This window comes from Oreochromis niloticus, linkage group LG3, assembly GCF_001858045.2.
Source record: "Oreochromis niloticus isolate F11D_XX linkage group LG3, O_niloticus_UMD_NMBU, whole genome shotgun sequence".
Lineage (NCBI taxonomy): Eukaryota > Metazoa > Chordata > Actinopteri > Cichliformes > Cichlidae > Oreochromis > Oreochromis niloticus.
The window spans coordinates 8,683,202-8,705,904 of NC_031967.2; the positions used below are offsets into that span (position 1 = coordinate 8,683,202).

The window sequence follows — 22,703 nt, forward strand, 5'->3', positions numbered from 1 at the left end:
TCCCTCTTTGATCCTCCTCTAGCCTCCTTAGTCTATCTCTATATTTATTGATTAGGACCCTATATGGTCATTCTCCATCCTTAACTTTGGGCAATAATCCCTGTGCCAAAGCACTGTTTACAAGTTATGTGCTCTCCACTCCTTGTAGTATTGTAGATGGAGGGCAGGTACAATTTAAGGAGGCGAAATGAGGAGACTACAGAATGAGGACATTCGGAAGGGTCAGCTGTAATACAGCCTTTCATAGTGTGCCCTAGTTTTCCTTCATAGTAGGCTACTGAAAAGTGAGATGTGTGTGTGTGTGTGTGTGTGTATGTGTAGGGGGGCTTCCCTGGAAACTCAATTTAAAGCACTTGAACTTATAAAGAAAATAAAATGCTCTCCATAATTAGCATGCCAAGATAAAGTCAGATTTAGGACATAATCACAAGTTTTAAAAAAAGAAAAAACATCTTTAAATTGACCAAATAAAAAAAATCTGACTGCCAGCGCTGTGGTCTATGTCCTGCGCAATGGGAGGCCTGGGTGTCAAGTTTGGGAGGCCCTGGACCACATGAGGCAGCTTCTCACGGGGTCACTGAGCTGGAGCGATGAGAAGACCATTAGCGACCCCGCTTGAGTGCCTTTGGGAACTACAACCCCCACTGAGCCCAGAACAAGAGAGTTTATTATCCCGGCAAACCCACAAGGGTTTCTTTTGAATGGAGAAACGCCTCATTTGCTGCAACCGGTGGATTTTTGTTCATTTTGAAAACCTGTACCAAGACCAACACTGCACCCACATAATCCCTGAAAAGGCCATAGGGAACCGCTGTAAGGTATCCCATCCCAACAATGACTTGGCCATATTTAATTATGGTTTTGTAAAGTATAAATGTGTCATGCCGGGAAAAAAACACGAGTTGAATAGCAGGACTGACACAAAGTGGCAGGGTTTAATGGGTTTAAAACGTTTTTATACCAGTAGCTGCGTATTTACATGTCATATATAGTGAAACTGAGTTCAGACTGGATTACATGTCATTCAGCTTTATAGTTCTTTTTCACACTGTGTGCTAAGTGTGCCCTATTTTAGGTTTTTAACTAAATTTCTTTCTTTTTTTAAATGCTTGTTTAACTCTGCTTAACATGGAGCCCGCACCTAAACAGCCCAAAGCTAAATAAGCTCACGGTGGCAGCTCCTCGTGTTGGGCTAAATAAGCTCACGGTGGCAGCTCCTCGTGGAAGCCTGGAAGTTTCGGGAAGAGCAGAAAGGTAACCGGGAGCTGAAGTTAGCGGGGGGACGGTAAACTTCCTCTGCCACGTCTGAGCTCCAGCAGCAGCAGCACTTCCTCCGGAGCTCACAGCGAGGACCGCGGCGGAAAAAGGACAGGGACACACGTGAATTAATTAACGGTAAATTAATGAAGCGAACACGACATTTTTCTCTCTTTCCCTGTCTTCGACACTTTTTACATTTCTGGTTATTTTTGAGAGAATATAAGCAGAATTAGACGACAGATGTTTGCCGTCACTTATCTTGAATTTCGGCAAAAGTAAGGAGTCGAAGTTTTTTTCCTTTTTCTTTTTTTTTTGAAAGGAAAGATTGAAAACGCACATTTCCCCCTCTCATTCGTTTGTTCAGTCCCAGCCTGAAAACTTCATCAGCGTTAATTGTCGCACGTTGCTTCTTTCGCGCAGCGGGTGAGATAATAACCGTGGATCCAAGTGGGGAGGAATTTAGAAAATCAAGTTCTCACTGCTGTGGCTCTGTAGGAGCAGTTTACACAAATGACACTTTTACAGCAAAAAAAAAAAAAAAAAGGAGCCCTCAGGCTGTGTTTATATTGCTTTATCTCAACTATGAGTGTTGCAGTATGAGCTATTACACTATTAAAAATCAGGTCAAAATATGCGCAATGAATAGTTGTGGAGGGGGGGCTTTGCTTGCCTTGTGAATGAGAGGGCTGCATTCTCCTCATTCCTCTTGCTGTTATGTATACACAGACAGATTATCTCGTGCGAGCAAATCCTCATACTGACTCTCCTTCCCGTGCTCTCTGTTCCAGAACTGCCATGCTGCCCAGGCTCCCTTTCTGTCTCCTAATTTCTCTGCCAGTTCTCCTGGTGCAAGGGAGCGCCACTAATTCATCCAAGAAGAGCGCCGATACCCCGGCCGGTCCAGTATCTCGCCCGCCGCCGCTCCCTCCTCCCCCCAGGGTGACCCGAGCTGGACCCTAGGTCTGCGGCTGTACCAGGCCCTCCGCTCCGACTCGACCTCCGTAAATGTCCTCTTCTCTCCTCTGCTGGTGGCCTCCTCTCTCGGAGCACTGGGGGAAGGTTCAGGCGGTAACACCTCCAACCAGGTTCAAGGTCTACTCAACCCACCGTCCCCCGTCAAGGCTGACACGCAGGTTCCCGAACGTCTCGCCGAGGCGTTGAAGAGCTTCAGTGAAGCCAACGGAACCAGCTTTCACCTGCACGCATCCTCAGCTGTGTTTTCCAAGCAGGTCTCTCCAGTCGACCAGGCCTTTGTGAAGCAGAGTCAGACTAGGTTCAGAGTGAAGCATCAGACTCTGGGGAAAGGAGACTCCAAGGCTGACCTGAAGCAGCTTCAGGACTGGGCTAAGGCCACCCTTAGTGGACTGGAAGGCACTCCTTTGGAGGCCGAAATCAAAGCCAGGGCTGGAGCTTTGATCCTGGCGAATGCAGTGCGTTTAAAAGGTGTGTAGAAACAACATTATTGTAAATTAAATTAGTGCAGGGTTACTGAAATATTTAATAACTGTGAGCATCCAATTTTGCTTTTAAAACTGTGGGAGCGATGCCGAAAAAGCTTGATGTCTTTTCCCGCTTTAGATGAGAGTATGGCGTGCACCATTTTTAGTGATCACACAGCACAGACAGTCTGCACAAGTCTTTGCTGGCTCCGTGGCGTGTGCCAGCAATCCCACCTGTGTGCACCGCGCATCTCCATGGGTGTGTGTGCGCGTGCATGCGTTGGACTCCAGCTGGTGGACACAGCAGATAAAGGATGATTCTGGGGTCTATCACTGAGAGCTTATTCATCTTCCATTGGGGGGTGATGTGTCATCTTAAATAATTGAGTAACAAGTGTCCAGACTCTCTCTCCCTCGATGTCATGCCTAACATCTGTGCTCGGAGCGCTCCAAGTCTGCGGCGGCACAGCTTGGCTCGGCTCTGCTCTTTGTGACAGGCTGCAGTGGTGGAAAGCAGTCAATATTTCTGCACGGACGCAGTCGGTTAGAAGCTCCATCTGTGATTTAACAGTTGCATCCCAAAAACATATCCATCTAAATCCTTATCTGAGGTTCATTATGGCACGCTAAATGTGCCAATAAATATCGCATTTTATTTTCGAGGGTCGGCAATATTTGTTCATCGCACATATCATGAGTCAAGAAAATGGCTTATTTTCCTTTTCCTTATTTTTTTCCTTTTTTTGTGTGATTGTGGAATTTAATCTACCATCTCCTCCTTCGTCTCTCAGAGCACAGCCAACATTTTGAATGCCCGCTGACGTAGATTCTCATTTTTTTTGTTTGCGGTCTCCACAAAAGATGATGATGATGATGTGTTAAATATATCCTTCTGTCTCGCTTGTTCCTTTTTTTTGCGGCGTTGGTCTCTGTTTTTGTGCTTTTGTCACTCTCTATCGCATGTCTAATCTACCCCTGTCTCCTCTCCCTCTCCTTCCCACATGTCTCCTGTTCACATCCTCCTTATCGGTGTCTATCTGCCTCTGTTCCTTCTCCTTCCTCCTGCAGGTAGTGCTTTTTTTATTTTTTATTAGGTGCAAAAAGAAGAAAAAAACAGAAGGCAAGGCTCCTGAAGTGAAAACAGGGTTCCGGCAAAGATAGACAACCCTTCAGAAATAACATTCCCTGACAGACTATACATTGATAAGCAATTTAATTAATTCTCTTTGTTTGATGTTTTTGACTTCATTACAAAATTAGTTTTGTTTTTTGTTTTTTTCTGCGAGCCCACCCTCATTGGTTGGTTCATTAATTTCGTGGAGCAAATATACAAATTAGATTATGCAGCAGATTGCAGCTGCAAATTAGATTACGGAAGATTGGATTCCTTTAGTTTTGATTTATAATTTTCAGCGTGGTCGATAGTTTGCTCCTTTCTCAAACTAGCAGCTCCTGCTTTTGTTCCAACTTTTGTTTTTTTCGTTATGTTTGGGATTCCAAGGACTTAAAGCAGTTGAGGATGTGTTATTAATGGGATGTTTTCGGAGGTCTCGGGTGTTATTTTATTTTAGTTTGGCACTGAGCAGGCATCTCCATCCGTCAGTCCCCTCCTCCCTGCTTTTGTTTGTTTCCCTTCTCCCTCCCTTCAGTTAATTATTGAAGGAAGAATTAAAAAAAAAGGAAAAAAGCTCTTTGCTGTCCCTCCTCCCTCGGTCTGTACGGAGCTTTCAAAGAAAAGGAAGGTCAGGGCCAATTAGTAGCGGAACATGTTTATAGTGGAGAGATGCGAAAAGCAAAGAGGGCCAGAGAGAGAGGGAGAGGGAGAGAAAGAAAGGGTAAAATTAAATGAATAAAAAGGGGAGATTTCTGGGTGGAAAGGGGAAGAAGAAAAGCAAAGAGATGGGAGTGATTGGAGGAAACTGAGAAAAGTAAAGAGGGAGAGGGTGGCCTGCTGAGAGTGAAAGAGATGGACTGTCATGGTGGAGGGGATTGTAAAAGGGTCTGCCTTTGGGAGTTCCAGTCCACTCTGGTTAATTAATTCATGCTTTGTTTTGCTTTAGACAAACACCAGTGACAGCAGAGGAAAATAATACTGGAAAAAAACACAGTGGAGTGAAACTTATACAAGATAATGCGACAGCACTGGGGGACTGAAAAAGGAGAGGCGGCACATGAAGCCCCAGCTTATTTAAACTCTAATAACAGCTTCTGAAATAGCACAACTGCACGCAATCACGAGTTGATGAGGGAAGAGACCGAGCCGCGAGCTCGCATCGATTCTCCACTGGGTTATGCTTTGAGTTAACAGGACGACTCGGTAGCTGCGTGAGCGCCGCGCAGTTGTCTCGCTGTTTGTTGCTGACAGTTATTAAAAGGTTCAGATTTAAAGCCGTCGCTCTGCTGCTGCTGTGCAGGTCTGTTTGGAGGTCAGCAGGTCATTAACCCTCCCATGCTTGTTTTTACACGTGTATACTGTGGAGAAAATTGTTCATCATTGTGACATCATTTCAACAACACGGTTGCCGCTTCAGGTAACCTTCAGCCGGCCGCTTTGGAATTCCAAAGGAAGCGGACTGAATGCCTGTGATGTGTGCTAGCATGCCCGGGAGGGAGAATCGCACGTCTTTACTGCTGCGATTTGTGTTTGGCTGCGATCCATTCGAGTCTGGTTGACTTTTGGAGATGTCACCCATAGTGTTGAAACAATTAGTCAGGCAGCTATCAATTAAAAAAAAAAGAATAAGCGTGGAATTTAATAATAAGTTAAACAGTTTAAAGAAACCCCAATTGTAGACAAAGTGTAGTAATGAGGCCTAACAGTAAGAGTGTGAAAACAGTCTTCCTCGTCTCTGTAACTTTCTAGTCTGAAGATAAATGGAGCCAAACATCTTTGAGGTTCACCATAATGGTGTTTGTTGCTTTTATGATTATTTGTTAATTTTACTTATCCAGAATAAGTTCCAACCAATCCTGTGATCCCTAATACATAAGTGAGTCGGTGTTTCTTTGTAACACTTTGGTAATGAAGTGAGTGTTTTGTTGTTTTTGTTTTGTTTTCTTGTGATTAGAGAAAGAGATTTGCAGATAACGGACTTTAAACCAGTGGATGAATAGATGATGGCTGAATCTGTCTTGTATATATGAGTGAGTAACACAGTGACGATGCTATATTGCTTATCTGGTTTCATCTTGGTTAATTTTTTAGCTTTTCTGCTACACATTAGTACCAAACAGCACTGTTATTTTGACCTGCTGTTGGTGAAAAGGTGAGAGGCTCACAAAAGTCTTTAGAATAGAAGATAATTGTTGACGGTGTTGATATTTCTGTAAGGAAAAAGTGGTGGAGCCACCAACCAACACTGGTAATTTCTCCAAAAATGGGCAGCAGATGCTGAAATACTCCAATTTATTCTTAGGTGATTTCTTTAAAACTCTTTTATCCAGATGATGATGTCTGTGATTTCTTATTTTTTATTATATACGTATATCTAAACCCATGTTCTAAATTCAAATGCTTTAATACAGCAGACAGATGTTGATGGTTGACGTGTAGCTGTAACACAGCCTGTTCCAGACTGCTGAGACCATATCATGTAAAATGCACTGATAAATATGTACATGATGCGCATCATTTTAGTGAGCAGATTGGCATCCCTATGAATTGTGGGATAACACTACCTGTTTCAGCCGCCACCGTGTCAGGCAGCTGGAGTTGATGTGACCATATTTAAGGATGGTGACGTGTCAGGATATCAACCAGCTAAGCTTAACTGGCAAAGGTGTATCCACAGACTGTATGATCAGAAACCAGAGTGCAGGCTTCTTGGTTGGGTGTGTTAGTCACATGTAACTGTAGTGTGTTTGTGTAAAATACACATATCTGCAAGTTTCTTGGGAAAATGAGAACAAAATTGCAGAAAATTGGACTCCGTTTCATTGAGCAGAAGCAGTTGCATTGTGTCTTGTTTTGTTAGTGAAACCCAGTACAGTGTATATTTATCTTAGCAGTGTGTAGGAGTGTTTTGACTAAATCAGGCTGAGCATGATTTCTTTCCCCCTGGCATCTGTCTTCACAGCTTATGGCGTGTGAGGTATATCTTTTTGTCTTAAGGTAAATTATGGGGCACTTTGTCTTGTATTTATTTCTCTTTAAAGTTCCTGTGCTTGTAGGTGTCACCTTGTGCTCTGAGAACTTGGTCTGTTTTTCTTTTCTGACGTTTAGAAGAATTAAAAACAGCTCGGACAAAAGACGAGTCTGCGCACAGTTCTTAATAGAGGTGCTTAATAATAAAAACCAAGCAATCAGTCTGCAGGCTTTCACATTGCCAATTGAGGCATTTCATAGTTTTTGGCCTCCTTGAACCTTAGCTTTGTGTGACGAGAGCGCTGACCTTTTCAAATGATTTATCGATAATGAGAATCATCATTAGTTATAGCCCTAGCCGGCCTCAGGTGTCATTCACAAAGAGCGCGATGGGTACAAGTCATAATCTGCCGACCTCTACGCCCCATCCAATGTCCCCGGCTCTATTGAATGGACCAGCAGCTTTGAGAGTGTGTTGTGAGGTTATTACAACGGTAATTCCTCCACTCTTAGCTCCTCTTAAATTGACAGCTGTCAGGAGGTTAGCAGGGCCAAGTGGGGATGTGTTGAACATTGAATAGGGGTCAGTAGCCTTAAGGTCTTCATAACTGCCGCAGTACAGCACTCTGCCTCAGCAGCTTTCAGGAGGGTATACATTTTTTAATGGGCAGTGCACATAGATGATTCATGAGCAGTGCCAGCCAGTGTCGCTGTATATGTATTTTATGGACATGGCATTGTTTAACCTATTGTTCACTTTTTCTCCTGTTTCATTGATTTTTTTTTTTATCCCCCCCCCCATGCAGTCCATCTATATAAAGCATGCTGTATTTAAAACTGCATTTTCCTTTTCTTTGCTCAGGGCTGTGGGAGAGAGAGTTCAGCGAGGAAAGCACAGATCGTCGTACCTTCCTGGGAAAGAAATACACCAAAGTGGTGATGATGCACAGAGCAGGTAAAAAAAATAATAAAAAGCTATACGCAGTCTGTCACTGCTCTATTCCTGCCAGGGAATAAACGCAGCGAAAAGGAATCCAGCTCTAAAAGGGACGTGAATATTTGTGAGGTCCAATATGCCTCCCTCTAATTTATCAGTGTGTCCCTAATGATTTATTTAGCACATTTTCCATATTTTATGCATTGTCTTAAAACAGCAACAAGGCAGGGTGAGTTTCTTCTAGGATAACAGTTAAGAGATGTAGAACGGATGTATATTTCTTATATATAATGTCACTTTCAACTCGTGAGTGAGACTTGTGTTACGGCTGGCTTGTTGTCGTCCTGTCGCAGCTTGCATTTCCTTTATGTATGAAGCGAAACTAACTCCAGCATTCCCTCTGTGAGTTCACTCGGTGAGAGAACGACTGCAGTGACACGGCTGAAAGTGCAGCTCTGAACCAACTTCCAAGAGAACTTCTGCATTAAACTACTGCTAAAAAAGAAAACGTTACTTCACAGCACTGCTTCTCTCCTTGACTCTCTGATCTTTGCTCAACTCTTTGCCTGCCCCCCTGCTGTCCCCCCGCTACAGGTTTGTACCGCTTCCATGAAGACACTGACAACATGGTGCAAGTTCTAGAGGCGCCTCTGTGGGGAGGCAGGGCCAGCGTCGTGCTCCTGCTGCCCTTTCATGTCGAAAATCTGGCTAGGTTGGAAAAGCTGCTGACCCTGGAGCTGCTGTCCAAGTGGCTGGAGAAGGCCAGTGTAACCAGTGTGGCCATCTCTCTGCCCAAGGCAAACATCACTAGCACGCTCAGTCTGCAGGTTAGTTCAGCAAACTTTGTTTTGGTACGGTGACATAAAAAGATTCTTGCAGGGAGAGCGAGTCATGTCTTTTAAATTCAGCTCATACTGCCTTTCATTGTCATATGAGTCTCAAACGGGTCATGCTAATGCAGTATGGCATAATGCACCCTTTCTGTGTGCTCTGAAGTGCTTAAATAGAAGATTGAGTTAATCTTACTTCTTGGAAACGCATTTAAGAGTCCTGGTTACACATTGTAGTGATTCTATGTGTTAAAGGGACATCTGTAGGCTTGGATAGTTTTTTTTCCACTTATTTTCCTAATATTTCACAAGTTGCTGTATTTTCATGCATTACTTGTTTTGTTTATTTTTCATTATTTAAAAAACCTAATAAATAAATCTATTGTTGAGTGATATTACCGTTGCTATGCATTGTTAATTACTGTTGGCTACCAAGGTAGCAAGGCTTGAAGTAGGAAGAATGACATCCTGTGTCACTGCCTGGCAGTGTTTTGATCTAGAAAATGAACAGCTGAGTCAGAAGACGCTGACTGGAGCTGTGTATAACCACATTCTATACAATCATGTTGATGTTAACCTACAAGAAAAGAAGGCTGCTGATGCTGCCGCTGCTAATATTTGTCAGTTTTAGGTCTGGTAGTTTTGCTAATGTTAACTGGTTACAAAACTAGGAGCTTAAACCCTCCAAGCTCCGTCCATAGATTGTTGCTGAAGGAATCTGTGGCCCTGCTGTAATGGACACTAATGCATTGAGGGGGTGAATGAAAAAGATGTGCTGATGATGATTAGCCAACTGGCATTTTCAAGTGTTACACTCTTTAGACAGGGGCGCCACCAAGGAGGGGCCGGGGGGCGCTGGCCACCCCCCAAAATTTGCTGGCCCCCTAGTGGGCAAGGCTGTCCTACGTTGGTAATAATTAAAAAAGGTGAAGGTAAAGCTGGTGCCAATCCCTGGATAGATCACTGGTGCATCTCTGGGCCAACAGTTCACACTCTTACACAATCTAACACTTCTGCTCAGCTCTGCTGAGAATCATTAAAGCGATGGTTGTGATTTCCAATCAAATTTCCAATCAAATTTTTGATTTTCAATCAAATCAGATTATTATGGATGGACAACATGCCATATTCACCCATTTACACAAGTACGTTCTTCTTTGCTTTTCAGTGCTTCCTAGTCAACATTTAAACACATTCATACTCCAATGGATGCATCAGAGAGCAACCTTAGTGTCTTGCCCAAGGATACTTGGCATGCAGTGGGAGTCAGGGATCGAACCACTAACCTTCCGATCAGTAGATGACCTGCTCTACCTCCTGAACTACACCCACCCCATTATCTAGGCATAATTTTTTTTCTTTCTCTGTTTTTTTACCATATTTTTTTAAGTAACCTATATTTGACAAGAGCATAATGAAAGTGGAAATTCTGTTTTTGATGTGCCGCCCCAGTATTTTTAGTGGTGGCCACCCCTATTAAAAGTAATTCTGGAGGCAGCCCTGTCTTTAGGTATAACTTTGCCCAAATTTCTTGGGTCACAATCTCCTCTAGCTTCTACGGTCACGATGCTGTTTTCCTTTTTTTTTTTTTCTTTCTTTTTTCTTTCTTGTTCTTTTGCATTTATACCCAGACCAGTAGACCGAGTTGTTTTTTAAGTAAGTTTAAAGTGCGGTGGAGTGGGAGCTGTGCAGCTGTTTCAAACCCTAGTTGAATTTGACAGAGTGGATCCCTGCGTGCAGCTTCAATTCTAGTTTCTTCTTCCATTCATTTCCTGTATCTGCGCACTGCATCATTTTTCACTCCACCTGATACGCTTTCTCATTTCACCCAGCAATGCAGTCATCATTCTCATTGTTTCTTTGCCTGCTTTATCCTTCTCCTCTGGCTTTTCCGCATCTCTTCATTATTCCCTGCCTCTGTCTTGGCCGGCTGCTTTTCCTGTCTTGCACTCTTCCTATCTGTCTACCCTTTTCTCACACATATTGGCACCCCCTCCCACCCCATCCTTTGGTCTTCCTGCTCTTCCTCTATGCTGTTTCGTGTTTCTCGCCTCTATTTTCCTTCTTTTTCTTTCTCCTTCCATTCTGAACGTGACCACTGTGTCTTACTTAGTTTTCTGCCTCCTTCTTCGACTGCTTTTGTTTTTTCTTTTTTAGTAGGTGAGTTCAAATGTCAGTCCTTTCCACTATTCTCTTCTCCCTCTTGAGGGGAAGGGTGCCCAGGTGTACACGTAGCACCAGGCCCTAACAGCCTTCAGCAGTGAATCAAACCTTCCTGCTCGGGGGCTAAGAGGGGCCTGAGGATGACCATGACCTGTACCTCCTCTGTGGGGTCCCGGTGCCTCCCCACAGGCCTTATTTTGCAAGAGCACAAAGGTTATGCCACAGCCCAGCTGGTAATGTGGATCTCTGCTCCTGCTACTCCCAGGGCCAGCAGGTAGCTGGTCTGAGGTACTGAGAAGTGAATAGGACAGCCAAGCGGACAGGAAGCAGCTTAGTGGCAGCTGATGCTAATGTGAACGCATTAGGGTTGTTAAGGTTCATCCAGGCCAAACTGGAGGCTGTGCTGGCTGCTGACTGGGAGGCTCAAGAGTTGTCGGGCTGGTGGAAGAGCACGTATTTGACCAGGCCAAGAGGTGTCTAACAGGGACACAGAAACATACAAGCTGCTAGAATCACACGGGCCTTCCACCTTCAGGAACATCCTGCTGAGGGGGTGAAAGTGGAAAGAAAGTTTTGTGGTCAGGTTTATGGAATTGACATTAGTTGCAGTCACAGTTCCATAGGTTAACTTTAATGCTTTTTACTTTTCTTTGTGAAATACTGTTCTTCCATGTGATGTTCCAACAAAGATTTTAAATTTGGCATCTTGTAATTATAAAAAATCAAACTCAGATTTTCCTTTGTGGCTCCAAGTAAACTGTTTGGTTCGTTTAAAAAACAAATAGAGGAACATGGTTGAGATTGCTAATTCCAAGTATCTTGAGCAAAGCACAGGAAGAAGCCTGTGACAAACAGCCAGTTTAATTGTGATTTGTTATTACTTTTACTACATGATTATTATTATTATTGACAACTGATGGAGCCTTTCAAGGAAGAAGAAACCATTGAAACTAGAACAGCTATGCTGAGCGCTGGCTCAGAATGACAGGCTGCTACAAGAATCTTTTGCACCTTAGCAAGAGATGTAGGATAAAGGAATTTCCTAACAGAGATCTATGCAGGCATGCATGTAGCAAAGCATGAATAAGGAGAGTAAAGAAAGGAATGGCATCTAAGATCCTCGATAGCCATTAAAATATTCCTAGATTTAGCTCAATAGTGGATTTCTAGTACTCACTCTTTTCCACCAATAAGATTTAGATGTGTTTAATTTTTACCTCATATTATCTTCATAAAATTGAAAGCTGACTTGGGCTTTCATGGGGTCTGATTGTTGGGCCTGGATCTGTTAAGACTTGTCTTCAGCCTGGATTTTTTTCCGAACTCTAACTTGAGCTACGTCAGAAGCAAAGAATTTAGCGAAAACACAATCTGTTGTATTTTGAAAGTGTGCATACTGCAGAGCAAGTCATATTATTGGTGAGATAATCTGATTAAAAATACTCCAAAAGACACCAGCAGAAGAAACACCGTTGACAGGTCCAGTTCTGTGATGTCCACTGAGTGAGGAAAAGCCTGTGGATCAAAGCAGCCACACCCCTTGTTATAAGACTATAAGGAAAAATGTTTAGTCCCAGTGCTGTTGGTATGAGTTGGAAAACTGGTTTCAGAAACTACAAATACTGTACCAGGCTGTACGTGTATTATTTTCATGGTTAAAGCATTTTAACATCAGTTTATGGGGTTTACTCTCCTGGACCTGATCTCAAGTGGCCATTAGAGGAACTGCAGCTTCTGGCACCATTTTTTCTGGAGGTTGCTTTTTTTCACCATATCAAACTTTTATTACTTGAATTATTTTTTTCTTCATTCCTCTTGCATCTTTTCGATGACCTGCTCTACTTTGAAAAATTGCTTAGTCTTCAATCTGACTACACCCAGACCCAGTTGATAACACAACAGTTGTGGATGAGCTAGAGAGAAGTAGTAACGGGGGGAGGTTAGTTTAACCTGACAGAAGCAGAAGCATCCCAGTAAAACCCATTTCCCCAGGGCAGTGGACACCGACTGCAACCTTTTACGACGTCCTATCCATATGTATGCTGTAACCTCATCATGGACTGATGAAATCCACTTTGCCCTCGTTCTACTTTAGCAAACATCTCTGTAGAGCTGTGCTACCGTGTTATTCCGCTAGCCGTGCCCCGAAGAACAAGCTTTTGACATTAACATTGTCAGGAGACTCTGGGGGAGCAGGATGTAATCTAGAACTATGGCTTGAAATGACTCCTTCTGACACGCCTATGACTTTGCCAGAGAAGGAGCAGAAAGCATCCTGTTGCACAGACCCTCCTTTGTCTCTCAGGCAGTTTTATGGACAGAAAAAAACAGAAAACAAAAAACTTTGACTCTCGTAAATAACTAAAAGTAGCTGTACAGTGTTCTCATTATGCAACCTAATTATGGGTGAGCACGTTTTGGCCCCGTTTGACTCGTGACGAGTTGTCTTCCTCCATTTGCTCTCTCAAGAAAAACAAGCGCATTTGAGAAATCATTACGAAAGGACTCAAGCTCCAAACAAAACCTCTACCCACTCCGATCTCATTGCGTCTGTCTTCCCAAACCCTCTGGCCAGTGACAGTGCCGTGTCTTCACTGACAATCATTTTTCCAATTGGGTCAGACAAATAATTGCTCATCACCACGCGTTAATGCTGTTTACCACTTTGTCTGTCAGTGCCACGGATGGCCATGGAATCCTTAGATTAGAGGGCAGCATTCGGAAAAAACGACCATCTTAGCAGTGTGTGTGTGTGTGTGTGTGTCTAAGACTTTCATCTTGTGTGCGTAGCAAATGAGCACAAACAAAATCGCGCACCTCTGACTCATGTTGAGCGGATTTGCCACATCCAAAGGCATCGTTCGCTCCTTCACCCCAGTCCTCCCCGTTGTATCGGTCACAGGGATCTAAATCCTTTTTGTAGGTCAAACATGTGCCTCTTGTAAACCATTGCTAAGCGACTGAACCTTGGCTCCGCTGACCTAAATGGGAGTGACTCTGGCCGGGAAAGTGAGCAGGAGAGGTGGGAGAGAATGAGAGGGGTCAATGATTGCTTGGGGACGAGGTGGGAAGCACACGAAGACCCGTACAGAGCAGCAAAGTGTGGCATTTCTCTTCCTTTCTGTCTCGTTGGTGGGGGCGTTTTTCTCCGGTGAAGAATAGGAGTGTGACGGGGTCTGCAGCCAGAGACGGAGAACCCTCTTAACAAGCCTTGCCCAGAGGTCACAGAATAAACCACCCTCATTCCTTTTCTCTCTGATCCACTGCTGACCAGGCCACACACATGCACACACACTCACTAATGGCCAAACTTCAGCTCCTCTGTGGCTGTATCTCCGATTGGTGACTAAGACATATGAGTGTTCACCAGAGAGCTCACTCAGTCATGGATAATGAGGTCAAAAGGCCATCAAATATTTACAAGAGCGCACTCCGCAGTATACAGTGTCGAGGGGCAGCTGTTTTAGCACAGCTACCATAGCCCTGCATCATATGAATTAATCAGATGTGTTTCATGGCCATTAGTTAAACATCTCGCTGAAAGCTAAGGCTTCATTTTCTCTTTTTTTTTTCCTTTTTTCTTTTTCTCTTCTCCAGTAAAATGGTCTCATAGAATAAAGCGCTACTCATGTGTCTGTGTGAATGAGACACAGAGCGTATTGACTGTGTAGAAGAGGTAAAAGCCCGTGTAAATAAGATACCAGTAGGAGTGATGCTGATGAGACCTTAATAAAGCGATGGTGAGGCTTTGAAGCCTCGAGAGCTGATAATGTGTGAAAAAGAAAAGGCTTTCTTTAAAGCCTGCATCAAATGTGTCCATGAAATGGGGCTGCGATGATGCCAGTGCCGCACGCTGCACGCTTCAAACCACCCACGTGGGGATGTTTAGGGCAGCGCTGAATTAGAAAGAACATGTTTGGAGTTGCTTAAGGTGGCAGAATCTTTAACCAATCGTTTGTCAAGTGTTGGTGAGCCGGAGAGAGCCTGAAGTGTAAACCGTGGGCACTTTTTAAGCCAGACTTTGTAATGGCGATGGGGCTGATTGTGGTCATGTTGTGGGCAACATGATTGATTGGACTAGGATAGACCCGACTCAGGCCAAAGTGTCAGTCACACAGTGTGTAAGGAGGTGTTCTCAGATTTAAAGGGGATCTATTAGGCTTCTTTCAAGCTCCTCATTTTTATAACTGGACTTTTATTCATGTTTATCTACTTTGCTTTTGGAGCAGTCACATTGCCACAGGAAAAGTAGAAGCGTTTTGGTGTTGAGGTGCACAGTGTGCAAAGTTCAAAACCTCTTCTGGCATTAACATCAGCACAAGAACTGTGCACCGGGAGCTTCGTGGTGTTGATTTTCATGGCCAAGCAGCTCTTGTAGGTGTTTGGTACGGTGGCCCTGAGAGGCCAAATGGACTGCAACTTAAGAAAACACCAGCAATAAGAAAAACGCTGCAAAAGCACACAAAACAACGGAAATAGGAAAAAAAAATAGAATTCCAAAAGCACAAGAGGACCAGTTGCAGGAACCAAAATATGCTAAGAATTGCACTGGGAGACACTTAAAAGAAGTGGAGGATCTATCGGTTTTGTAAGGAAGAAAAGATGAGAGGTAAGTGTGTTAGCCTAATTATTAGCCTAAAAATCCGTCATCAGTATTATATGAATCATGATAAAACACACCTAGCATGTTTTGGGTTCCTGCAACTCCTCCGTCCAGTTATTGTCTCCCCAGAAACAATTCCCTTGTGCTTTTGGAAATCATTTTTTTCCTATTTCTGTTGTGTTTTGTGTGCTTTTGCAGTGTTTTTCTTATTGCTGGTGTTTTCTTACGTTGCAGTCCGTTTGTCCTTTCAGGGCCACCGTCGTTTGGCGATTCCCACCTCTACTAACCTGATTAATTGAAACTTTACCCATAAAGAAGATGCTTTTGACTGGTCCTTTATTTCCTAAGGGGTTGCCATAATACAGAGGTTCCCAAAGTGTGGGGCCCGCCCCTAGGGGGGCGCAGAGCCATTGCAGGGGGGGGCGCGGTATGAAAAGAGAAAAAAAAAAAAAAAAGAAAGCTTGGACACTGCTAGCATAATGGACAGGTTTTTGATGGGGCTCCCACACAAACGCAAAGCAGGAGATGAAGCATCACTGAATATGTTTCCAAACCAACTTCCTTCCAAGCCAAAGACTAGAAAATATGGTGAAGCATATCTTCCCTTTGGCTTCACCTGCACAAGTGCCAAGGTAGGTCTCCCCTGCAAAATTAGTTTTCCCTGCGTCGGGAGCAGCGCTGGGCTCTCCAAATCACGGACAAACAGTATCCCACATTCTTGATTTTTAGTTCACAAACACTTGTTGTAATGACTAACTACTCCTGACATTTTGGACATGTTAGCTCTTTATGCAGTAAAGTTACAGTGGGATACAAATAATATCAGGCTGATCCTGCCGTAATTTGTTCCCCCCGGTTCAAATCACGGACTAACAGTATCCCACAGCTGTTTTTGTTTTTGAACCCATTTTGCACAGAGAGGCATTTTTTGAAAAATGTATTGACAGCATTGTAGTTGTTTTTTTTCCTGTGTAATAATTATTACACAGGAAAAAAAACAACTACGCGTAAAATAATTACACCGTGACGCCTCTGCCTTTCTAAATGGAGGGACAGTAACTGCGTGTGTATGTAAGCGTGTAAAACCTGAAGATAGTCAGATTAACAGTATTTCGTCTCTATCTGCCATTCTGCAATTCATCTCATGTAAACAATAACGTGGCTTAATTGTTCACTAAATGTTTGAGGTTTGAGGGGGGGGGGTGTTTAGGTGGGGGGGAGCGCGAACATTTTTCTTCTGCATGTTTTGATTTGGCACAGATTTGATGCCTATTGCCCTTCCTAACACAAGCTTCATTTTTATGGTTTGGGACAGGAACAACTAGTAGTTTACTAGCTTGTGAGTCTGTGTGCCCTCCTGGTGGGCAACCACAGACGTTTCAAGTGTATGGCAAAAGTGTTAACCACATGGAGCCACTGTATTGTAAATTAGAAATTCTTTTAGTTATTTATTTATTTATTCGCTTTGTCGCCTTTTATTATAGAGCTATATATAGAGCTGAGCCAAGAAGAAAATAAAAGCAGAGTGAGGAGGATGATGTGCAAAAAAAAAGCACTCCAGCTGACAGTGTTCATGTAGCATGTGCTTTTAACAATTCCACTCACTTGAAATGTATGGGAAAGTGGAACCATTGCCATAGTGTGGGAGAAAGTGTAAAAGGCAATGCAAAAAGATAATGAGGAGCATTAAAATAGAAATGAAATAACACGCTAATGCATAGTTGACTGACAGAAATTAATGCAAGTGTTTTGATAACTGATGAATTATTTCGGTGATTATGGTGGAAAAATGCCAAACGATCCTTTGTGCCAGCTCCTCATTTGTCAGGTTTTCTTTGTCGTCCCAGCACTTTTGTACTGTTGTTGTTGTTGTTCTAGTAGTAGTTTGGAAAAATAACTTTAAATAGTGAAGCTCATTATTTCTCTGTGTTCTAACAGTTTTAGACCAAAGACTCTAAAAGTGAAAGTTGTTAGTTTAGTACAAAGTAAATTAGATTGCACAGTGAGAATCATTTTATTATCCAGTGTGTTATCTTTTGTCCAGAGGCACAGATCGGCCTCACTCTCGCCTACCCTTAGCTTTCTGTAGTCCCTCTTCCTTACCTGCTGTGTGATCCAAATGAAGTGTTTTTTCCCATTTTGCCTGCTTTTCTTCTCTAATTGTCAACTAAAAAATCATATTTTGCAGGATTAGAAGAGAAACATTGGCTTCACTATTTAGTTTCCGAAATATTAGATACAGTATGCAGTTTGCAGACATAAAAGGTCACAAGAAAATAAGAATTTGTAGTGAACACATTCAGCACTACAAACAAACCACTTGTTTTTTTTTTTTCTTTTCCATTTTAACTGTCGAGGGAAAACATCTCTGTGTTGGTGGAAATAGTCTTTGTGTGGTGTGAGGTCTTCATAGATTTGGTCTTTTCCCCAAGTTCAAATCGCATCATTTGCATACAACAGCTGAAAGGAGCGCTGCCTAGCAGCGGCCTCTCTTTTGATCTTTGCTTTTTTTCTCTCTCATCTTTTTTCTCTTTAACATCATCATTATTAAAGCTGCTCTGCTTTTTTAAAAGCATCCAGAACAACTGCTTGCTGATGGAGCTGTAAAGTGTCCGCATCTGTGTCCGCCACAACCTTAAAACCCCCCACAGGTACACCCGACAAGCTTCTTAGTGGGCCCGACCACCGAGGTGAAATAATGTGATGCTGAGTATTGCATGCCTCAGGGCCATGCTACCTCGGGCCTGGTTAGACTGCACTGCTGTAGGTAAAGGTAGCCCTGGCCACACATACACTCTTAGATGAAATCTCCAGGTGACAATGCCTGTGGCTCCCACTCCCAGACAAATAGCTCGTTGATGTTGTGAGCGAGGCATCAGCAGTCCACCCAGTGCTGTTCCATCTAAGATTCATGCGGTGCGTCCGAGAGAAAGGGCAGCCAAAGAGCACCTCCCAGAGGTTTTTCTCCTCGTATAATGCAGTGCCACACCTCTGCAGAGAACAAGGCCTCAGTGGGCTCCGCTGACATGCCTGCTTCTTATTGTGCTGCCACTGGGTCCTCTTATATTTTTATATATATATATATATATATATATATATATATATATATATAATATATATATATATATATATATATATATATATATATATATATATATATATATATATATATATATATATATATATACACATATATATATATATATATATATATATATATATATATACACATATATATATATATACATACATATACATATATATATATATATATATATATATATATATATATATATATATATATATAATATATATATACGTACGTAGGTATGTGTATACATATGTGTATATATATATATATGTATATACGTACGTACGTATGTGTATACATATGTGTATATATATAGATATAGAGATATGTGACTATTGACTAGCAAAGTTTGAGAGTCAGAGAAGAAAGCTAGATCATGCAGGGCTCGTCTTTACTATTTATATGGCTCATCATAAAACCTTTAGGCCAGAATTGTGCACATAGGTGGAAAGAATGTGTCATGAGTGACAGAGAGAGATGCCAGCTAGTTTCTTGTTAAGTAAGTTAGGGTAGGAAAAAAATTGAAATGATCTCCAATGGAGACTGACAGTTTGCAAGAACATTGTAAAGTGGGGTGAGCAGGCCTGCCCAAGAAAAAGGAGAAGGATCAAGTTAGAAAAAGAATGGGATAACATGGAGGCACGTGGGCCAGATGAGGTATGGGGACGCTGGGCGAGTGGCAGAGCTGCAGAGGAAGACAGTGATGTAGTGGAACCGTGTGGGGTGGGTGGGGGTGAGAGAAGAGTAGAGGAATAATGGATGAGGACAATAGAAGTGCATTAGAGAAGGAGGTGGTGCTCGTCTCTGTGGACACGAACACATGAAAACACTGGAATGGGACTGACAGATGCCTACAACTGTATATACATGCACTTGTTTTGTGTTTAGGTTTAACCTGTGATGATCGGGGTGATTTTTTCTTTCGAGCATGCACATCTTAGCTTTTAAACGGAAAAGCAGATGTTCTACATGGTTTATTGCAGTTTTCTATTAGTCTGTGGTTTTAAGACGTGAGCAAAAACAGTGTGTTTTTGGTTCAGCGAGGGAGCACCCACAGACCAGCCAGAAGATCTTAGAGTTGTTGTCTGCTAGTAAAAGACGTTTCCAGTAAGGAGTTTAGTCCGCGAAAGTTTAAAGAATGCTGGAAAACAGTACCGTCACCCACCCATCTTCCCCTGCAGATATTCTGTAGCCGTGGCCTCGCACGCATCCGCACACACGAGTCCGCGCAGCCGTACGTCCACACCCACACATGCTCTCATCTGGCCCTTGCAGAAGCCTGTCACTGTGAGTGGCCCTCTGCCATGGGAGGATAAACTACCTGTCATGACGACGACTTTCTGTGGAATTCATATCAGAGGCAAAACAAAGGAGGTGCCGAGGTCACGGGGCATCACTCTTAAATTATTCATCCTCTGCTTCCTCCTTCCGTCTCCTCTCTGCCTGTCGCCCACTTTGTTCTGCCAGCTCACAACAAGGGCAACTGTCAGCCTCTTTTCTCTCTCAAATTTTTGGGTATACAAAGTAAATAAATATTATGGTAAGTAAAGAAAATGCTGCTTGTGAAAAGTTACTCATTGAGTGTTTTTAAGCGCATGTTTATGTGTAAGTTAATCATATTGCAGGGTTTGGTTAGGGCACCGCTCGTCCCAAACTTCTGAATGTCAGCATCATGAAATTTTAAAATCTGCTTTCCCTCCCACTCCTTGTTTGGTCCCCTCGCGTGCATAATTGATTAGCGTCCTGGCAGCTGCACTTGCAGAGCGTGTTTATCTGCGATGGCACCGAGCTTTGAGAACTTGTTTGAGAACTTACTCAAGGCAGCCTGTAAAGTCTTATCATCTTTTTTTCCCTCCAATTGCAGAAACAGTTGGTTACTCTGGGTTTGACCGATGCCTGGGACCAGAAGTTGGCTGACTTCTCTGGGGTGTCAGCCAAGAGCAAAGGAAAGCTTCACCTTGGTGGCGTCCTCCACTGGGCTACCCTGGAGCTGGCTGCTCAGGCAGGGAAAGAAGACGCTGACCTACAGGAGGAGCACATTGATCGGCCTAAATTGTTCTACGCCGATCACCCCTTCATTCTCTTCGTCAGAGACAGCGCCACGGGAGCCCTGCTGCTGATGGGAGCTCTGGACCACGCGGAGGGAGAGCCCTTACACGATGAACTGTAGCACCCTCCTGTCGCGTTATCCTTCTTTTCTCATCTTCGGTGTTTCTTTTCTTTTCGCGTCCCCCTCTCAAAGACTGCACACTGGTTTCTGAGTGGAGACATTGTCATTCACTGTTGCACACAATCACATCAGACTACGTCTGGCTGTCAGACTCTGACACCGCGTAGTGTCACACTGACTGACACTGACACCGACACCGCCATACTCGACAGAGTCACACACGCACAGTATCACCAACATGGCATATAGAACAAAAATACTGTATGAGACATTACTAAAGTTGACGGATACACCAAAAACACTAACTTTGAGCGACTACTTGCCTCCCCCCCACACACACACACACACACGCACTCTCGCAATACAAGGACTCGATGATCAAGTCAACACAATACAAGATGACAAACCCCAACATGCTTGACAAGCACAAGTAGTTACACTGACACAACACAACCAACCGACAAAGAACTTTAACAAGCAGAAGCTCGCAGTGACACTTGAAACTCTGCTGTCAGGGCAGGTGCGCATTTGTGTGTTTGTGCGGTGACCGACACATCAAGGGTACCCCTGTGGCCAGTCTCTAGGCTGGCAGGGACCAATGGCGGGGTCCCCAGGGCTACGTCCAAGGAAGACTGATGGCTCAGCCAAGTGCTTATTGATGAGCCAGCTTAATGCTAATGACTGTAATGCGTTACAACGCTTGTCAACAACACGGAGAGGACGGGGAACCTTTTAATCTCTTAATGCCATCGGGGATCAATGACACCATTATGCTGTTGGAAACAAACGTAACTGACATGACTTGATGTAAATGTAACAAGTTTATATTTAGAAAGATTACAAAAACTCAATGACGTCTCCATGTTGAATATATTTTTGAAAATTTAGAACAATGTTGAATAAAGGGCTGTTTTGGGGGGGATTTTTTAAATTCTTTATTGTCAGTCTCACTTATCTGATCACTGATTCAAAACAAAAAGTGTCCTGTTGATATGTCAGATGTCTGTTACAGGTATTTTTTTCTCAACTTCCACCCTGAACTGAAAGGCCTTTCATGCGCTGCCAGGGTCTATGAAAGTAGATTTAAAGCCCCAAACTGAATCACTTACTGAATTTTAGTGGCAACACATGATAGACTTGCAGTGCATTGAAAGTGTAGCAGCGACTTTGTCAACACAGTCACAGAATGCTCCCCAACAACCTCAGGTAAAATGCGTTTCTTCCATTTCCACCGATAAATAATTGAGAAATCAAATCTATGGTTGAATAAAAGAAAAAGAAGGTCCCTGCTTGCCGTTCCTCTTAAAACATTGTTCGTGTTTTGGTGTCTTCGGTGTTTGAAGTGTTTTATTTAAAGCACACGAACATTTTAGGAGACTCTTGCGTTGCACCGGCCGCCCATCTGTCTGCACAAACAAAATACTTGATGTGTGATGGTTTTATCCCAGATGTGTTAAAAGCCTAGCGTCAAACACCGAAAATGTAAATGTGAGATGCATCTGTCTTGTTGCAGTGGTCTAGAGGCACACAGCTGGACTGTCTGATTCACAGCGTTCAACAAAATCCCTCTCAGGACCACTGTGCTATTCCATCCTTGTTCCTAAATTAGCCACCTGTACAGGTCTGCTCGGCAACAGTGCGCGGCGTGCATGTGTACTGTTCCTGTGAAGCCGTGCACCTATAACAATATCCTCTCTGCAGTGGCCGTCTGTGCAGCACAGATTTCTAAAGGGCACTATATAGCGGGTATACTTCATACTGAATAACCCGTGGACTCGATTCAGACAAGCCGATGATGGATCAGTGGTCGTCTGCTGTGAGCTCATCAATCCTGCTTATTCTAACACCGGCTCCCTGCTGGCTCACCTTCACATTTCATTCAGAGCACCTACAACCGCATGCATGTTCCACATCTGCTCACAGGTAGCCAGACATAATCAGATTTTTAAAGAAAAGGGTAAGAAAGCAGCTACTCGATGATGTGGAGCAGTAGCATTCAACCTAGCATAAATCAATGTAGTAATTCGTGATTTAAAGGGAGTTCTGCCAACTAATAATATTTATCCTCCCTTTATAAAGATGTTTTAGGATTTTCCATTTATTTAGTGTAGTTAGGACCTGATATT

General features: G+C 43.2%; 1 protein-coding gene across 1 annotated transcript; it reads left to right on the forward strand.

Annotated features, from left to right (window-relative positions):
* Positions 1–2,126: 2,126 nt before the first annotated feature.
* serpinh2 (serine (or cysteine) peptidase inhibitor, clade H, member 2) lies at positions 2,127–21,862 on the forward strand (the record flags this gene model as incomplete). Its single annotated transcript, XM_019347122.2, has 4 exons — positions 2,127–2,703; positions 7,646–7,738; positions 8,315–8,547; positions 20,272–21,862. Coding segments are annotated over 4 exons (1,209 nt in total), but the record flags the coding sequence as incomplete, so codon positions are not given.
* Positions 21,863–22,703: the final 841 nt, after the last annotated feature.